The sequence below is a fragment of the Sclerotinia sclerotiorum genome, genomic scaffold, assembly GCF_000146945.2.
Source record: "Sclerotinia sclerotiorum 1980 UF-70 scaffold_13 genomic scaffold, whole genome shotgun sequence".
NCBI classification, from domain to species: Eukaryota; Fungi; Ascomycota; class Leotiomycetes; order Helotiales; family Sclerotiniaceae; genus Sclerotinia; species Sclerotinia sclerotiorum.
Window position 1 is genome coordinate 628,983 of NW_001820823.1, and position 5,100 is coordinate 634,082.

General features: G+C 41.4%; 2 protein-coding genes across 2 annotated transcripts; one reads left to right on the forward strand and one right to left on the reverse strand.

Annotated features, from left to right (window-relative positions):
• Positions 1–1,363: 1,363 nt before the first annotated feature.
• Positions 1,364–1,453, forward strand: SS1G_09386 (predicted protein; the record flags this gene model as incomplete). Its single annotated transcript, XM_001589614.1, has 1 exon — positions 1,364–1,453. The coding sequence occupies one exon, from the start codon at positions 1,364–1,366 to the stop codon at positions 1,451–1,453; it is 90 nt and encodes a 29-aa protein (XP_001589664.1).
• A 498-nt stretch (positions 1,454–1,951) lies between these two features.
• On the reverse strand, positions 1,952–2,116 carry SS1G_09387 (hypothetical protein; the record flags this gene model as incomplete). Its single annotated transcript, XM_001589615.1, has 1 exon — positions 1,952–2,116. The coding sequence occupies one exon, from the start codon at positions 2,114–2,116 to the stop codon at positions 1,952–1,954; it is 165 nt and encodes a 54-aa protein (XP_001589665.1).
• Between the last annotated feature and the right edge of the window lie 2,984 nt (positions 2,117–5,100).

Below are 5,100 nucleotides of genomic sequence, written 5' to 3' on the forward strand. Positions count from 1 at the left end.
GCAGTCTAGATCACGTGGAAGTGATCTAGGCTCTCGAGGTGGTTTATAACTAGGCGTCATGCAGGGACTTAAGTAATGACAATAATGATATGCAATTCGTAACTAATAGTAGAGTATTCTAAGTGAGTGGTCTTGAGCTCGAAGCTCTATACAAAGGAAATCCATCTTGATTATATAGACCTTCGTGGCATGCGTCCCAGTGCTCCCAGTTGTCCCAGTGCTACTGGGACTGCTGGGCCCACTGGGATCCCTCATATCACATGATGCTGAGCACGTGATGTTCGGTATGTGAAGTCCGACGTAACAAAATCAAAATCAAAATCAAAAATCAATTCATCTATCTAACCATCCATCCATCCATCAAAGCTTGAACCAAACCAGCAAGCAGACAGACAGACGCATTGTAACATTGTAAGCTTAACACAATCCAACAATCAATCAAACAAGTAATCAGACCATTTATCCCTATTCCATCCATCAACACCAATAACAAAACCCCGATCGAGCAAGCCAAAAAACACACACACATCAAGAAGAAAAAAAAAACAGACAGACAGACAACCACCCAACCAACCAACCAACCAAAATTTCTTGCGATGTAACCATTCTCACAAAAGCCACCCACCTATCCATCCATCCATCCAGCCATCCCCTTCTCGTAAAAAAAAGACTCTTAGACACCACTAACACCTCCATAACCAATCATTCCTATCCATAGCCTTGAAGCTCTACACCGAAAAGAAAGAAAGAAAGAAAGAAAGAAAGAAAGAAAGAAAGAAAGAAAGAAAGAAACATACACAAATACATGAAAAGTAGAGGGAGAAAGATAAGATAGATAGACAAAATGTGAAGGTAAGGTAAAGAAGGAGAGGCGAGTGAATGAATGAATGAATCGATCAAGGAAAACTTGTAGGGGAGGAAAAAGGAAGATAATCTAGACCATAAAAGGTAGGTATGAAGAAGGAGAATATGTTGAAACAAGGTTGTAGTACAAGACAAGTATATTTTCATAATTTTTAAGTTTTTTTTTTTTTTTTCAGGTTGGAGGATTTTGCACGCGTGATTGATGTCGGGGAATATCTTGAAGGCAGAATATCGCTGTTCGGCCTGGTACCAGAAGTTTGCTTGCATTGAGAATCTTGCCAGTGGCGAGATAGGGCTGCAGATATGCGATGTTTGTATTCGTAAGATTCGTTGACATTAAAGAGTGGCACAAAATAGGCGCAGTTTTCAACATCGTTAAAGCAATGTGAGATAAGAAAGAAAATTCGTGGGCGTAGAAAACAAGGAGCAAATAAAAGCTGAAAAGTCGTATCGGTACAGTTGTCGCAATCGAGTGATAGCCGTGGAAGATTCTTCGACAATGAATGTTGTTGATAATAAAGGAGCTTCGGTTGTGAATCTTCGTCGTGTTGGAGAAAGGGGAACATGGCAAAGAAATGAATGTCTGTAGTTGACCAATAATCAACAAATCGGCAAGCTTATGGTGTCCCTGCATGAAATCCATGCAGGTGGCCACATTCTTATCATATTTGATTTCTGGAGAGCAAATCGTAACACGAGAGCAAAACAGATTTGAGACATTTTCGGATGCTACCATTCATGTAGTCAGTGGCTGTCTTTAATAACTTTTTTTTTTTTTGATATCAAACGCCTAGGCAAAGAGAATTTCCTTCACCGCACCGACAACACCATCCACAAATTCGGTGTATATTTTGATACAACATCATTTTGTGATTTGATAGGAAGCCATGACGTAATTTTTTGCCACATGGCACATGGCAAAAACGAGGGGGGAACGAGAGGAGAAAAGAAGAAATACGAGGAAATCTTACCAAAGGATCATTCACCAAATGTCTCCCCACACCCCACGAAAACCATAACAAAATTCCACAGAAGAAGATCTAGACGGACGAGGCACTCAACGCGGGGAAGGGTACATAAGACACTCTTATGCCTTCATCGAACAATTACGACATGTCTTGAGCTTGCAATATTTGCACTCGTAGATAAACCAATGAGGTCCCGAGTGGCACATGGAGCAGATCCATTGGATTAGAGTAGACTCTGACTTGAGCACATTGAAAGAATGACTGCAGTACGTAGGAACAGCCATTGTGACAAAGATAGTATGGGTCTTGGTGATGGTTTTGGGGAAAGTTTGTGACTGGAAAAAAGATCAGTATCCATCTGCAACAACAGTTGAAAGCGTGGAGATGCGAGCAGGGAAGCTATACGTACTGGTTGGATGTGGAGTATGTACTGCGAAAGCAATTATGAGAATAGAGGAAGCTTTAGAAGAGGTTTTCTGAATCGAAGAGTTGAGCTGTAGTATTGAAGTGGTTTTTGTAGAAAGAAAGGCAGAAGTAAGAGGGAAGATATAAAGCCAGACCAAGGGACTTTAGTTGAACTTCCAAAGGTAAAAGTATTCACCAATACAAATTCAATCTGGACAGAAGAATTCTAAAAGTGAAGTCCCAAATTTGAAGGCAACTTTAAAGTATCAAACAAAATGTGAATTTTGTTCCAATATCCTTAATCTCCCAACGAAAAGAAGTGAGTGATTTGTGAATGAGTTGCAAAGCTCCGTCTTCCAATTCCAAATATGTGAGGAAAAACAAAAAAGCACAAAAGTCCTCCCCAAAGTGGCGGTCACGGCGAGTCTTTTTGTATATTGATAAATACAAGAGAAGGTATCAAGGGTAATGAAATAGATGCAAGATGAAAATCGATCGAGTTCGCGTTGGTCTTTCTGATTGGTGGGTTTCTTGTAGTGTGAGTGTAGTGTAAGTTTAAGTGTAGTGTAGTGTGTACTTGTTAAAGGATGAATTGAATGGATGAAATCATGGCCAACAAATCATGGATGGTTTGTTCGATGAATATATATATATATACATATATATTTATATACGAATAATCCGAGGAAAGTATAAGGTGATTGGGATAAATGATGTTGAAAGTATAATGAGGCTGCAGTGAAGTCTGAAGTGGGATCCCTAGCGAAAGAGTTCTGGAAGTTTGATGTTGAATGAATTGATGGTATGTGCTTTGAGGCGGTTTCTATTTCGGAATAATTGTTTGGTCGATTAGATAAAGTTTGCTGAGTACTGAAGTGCTGAGTTTGCTTGCTTTGTTTTGTTTTGTTTTGTTTTGTTTTGCTTTGCTATGTTATGCTTTGCTATGCTATGCTATGCTATGCTCTCCTATGCCTTGCTGCTTTGATTGCTCTCTTTTTTTAGTTTCCCAGGAAAGCTTATGCTCTAGATAAAGATAGACCGGATTGTCTGTAGGTATTGCAACAATAGAATTGCGGCAGGTAGGTCGGAAGTATACTTGGGATGTAGCAGGGCGGCGGGATAATTGCATGTGTTGCTATCAGCTTGGTAATTCAGTCATTGATGAAGGAGATTTTTTAAAACTAGTTTGCTAATTTGCTAATTTGCCCGCCTCCTAGTCTTTTAGTCTCCTAATTCCGTCGTCTCGTAGTCGTCGAGAAGGGAAGGGAAGGGAAGGGAAGGAAAGGAAACGAATGAGGAGATCGTTGTACCCAAGCAGACCGACCAGGGGAAAAAAGCTTAAGGAAATAAAGAATGTCAAAAGAAGAAAGTAGTCGCCGGCCAAGGAGTGATATCTATCCGGAAATCAAATATATGAATTGATACCGAAAGATCATGTCCACTCATGTATTTAGCAATCAAGCAGTGAAGCAAGCAAGCAATGAGGTTCTTCCGGTTCCCGATCCATCCATATATCCATCTACTTGTGCATGTTGGATAAGATGTGACATAGATTGAAAAGAAAAATTTAAGGACCCTGGGATAAAAGCAGGGTTGTACAAAGTAACGTGCATGCAGAAAGGAAAGATACAAGCTGGGTTTAAACCTTAATTACACGATAGATTATCTAGAAGAGAGTAGGGCGTGTAGGTGTGTAGGGAGGGTTAGGGGGGGGGAGGGGGGTGGGGTTCCACAAGTTCTTACTTTCTAGAATGTGTGCTTAGTGGGGCGGTGGGAATCTAACCGTTGGGCTGAAAGGTCTATGGCCATGACTCTGGGAAACCTTAAACCAGGGGAAAGGGTTCACAGTCAAGAGACTTTGGGAGGACACTGATGAATTCCTGGTAAGGGTTGATTGCGTATGTGGTGGTGGTATGGGATCTAGACGACCCAAATTTCGCTTTCCCATTCAGTTTCCCATGAGGATTCCCATCAGAATTCCCTCAATTAAGTAGTATCTGAGTCTAATATGCCGCGTTTGACAGGACAGATTAAGGAAAGACATACGAAAGATGCATCCTGATACCATGGTGCGATGATGCATGGGGGATGGGATGTGGTATGGATGATATGGTCTGGTATGGCATGGCATGGGATGTTCTGGTCAGGTCAGGTCAGGTTTGTATGATCATTGGCGCCTTAACTGGAATTAAACGTTCGGAAGGGTGTCTGACAACTTAACCGGGGAAATGTTTTGGTGAAGCCCGAAAGTATTTATTTCAAGATAATTGTCTTTTTCTTTGCGCGGAAGTCGGAATCTGTTTGATTAGTCTAAATCAAGAAGCATAAAAAATAAATGCCAATGTGTGTTATGTCATGCTTAGACAGTGCTTAAACAGACTTTCATATGTGGACATTAAGAGAATCGAGATTCGAACGAGGGACTGGTCACTGGTGGACGTAGCTGTATCTGGGTTGGCAAGTGGGTGCGTTGGGTTGAATGGAGTTGTCTGATCGCCTAGGGGTACGAGCGAGATACAATGGCAATGATGCTTGGATAGCCTATCAATAGTCTGCGGAGCTGAAGAAAGGGAATTTTAACCAAAGTAGCCAAACGTCGAAGCCATTAATTGACTTTTGCACTACTATGCCCAGGTATTCCTTGTTCTCCTTCCTTCGTTCGCTCCTCCAAACTTCTTCGCGATTTCTTCAAACTTCATGGTGCTGCTATCGGGGGCGTGTCATCGTATTTGTTTTGGGCTGGGAAAGTATGGTAAAGTACTGGAAAGTGGGGATCGGGATCTTCCCTTGGCTTGACTTGCGGAAGCTTGCCGGCCGAAGTTTTTCACTTCGAAATCGAAATTTGACCCAGGCGGTCATTTTA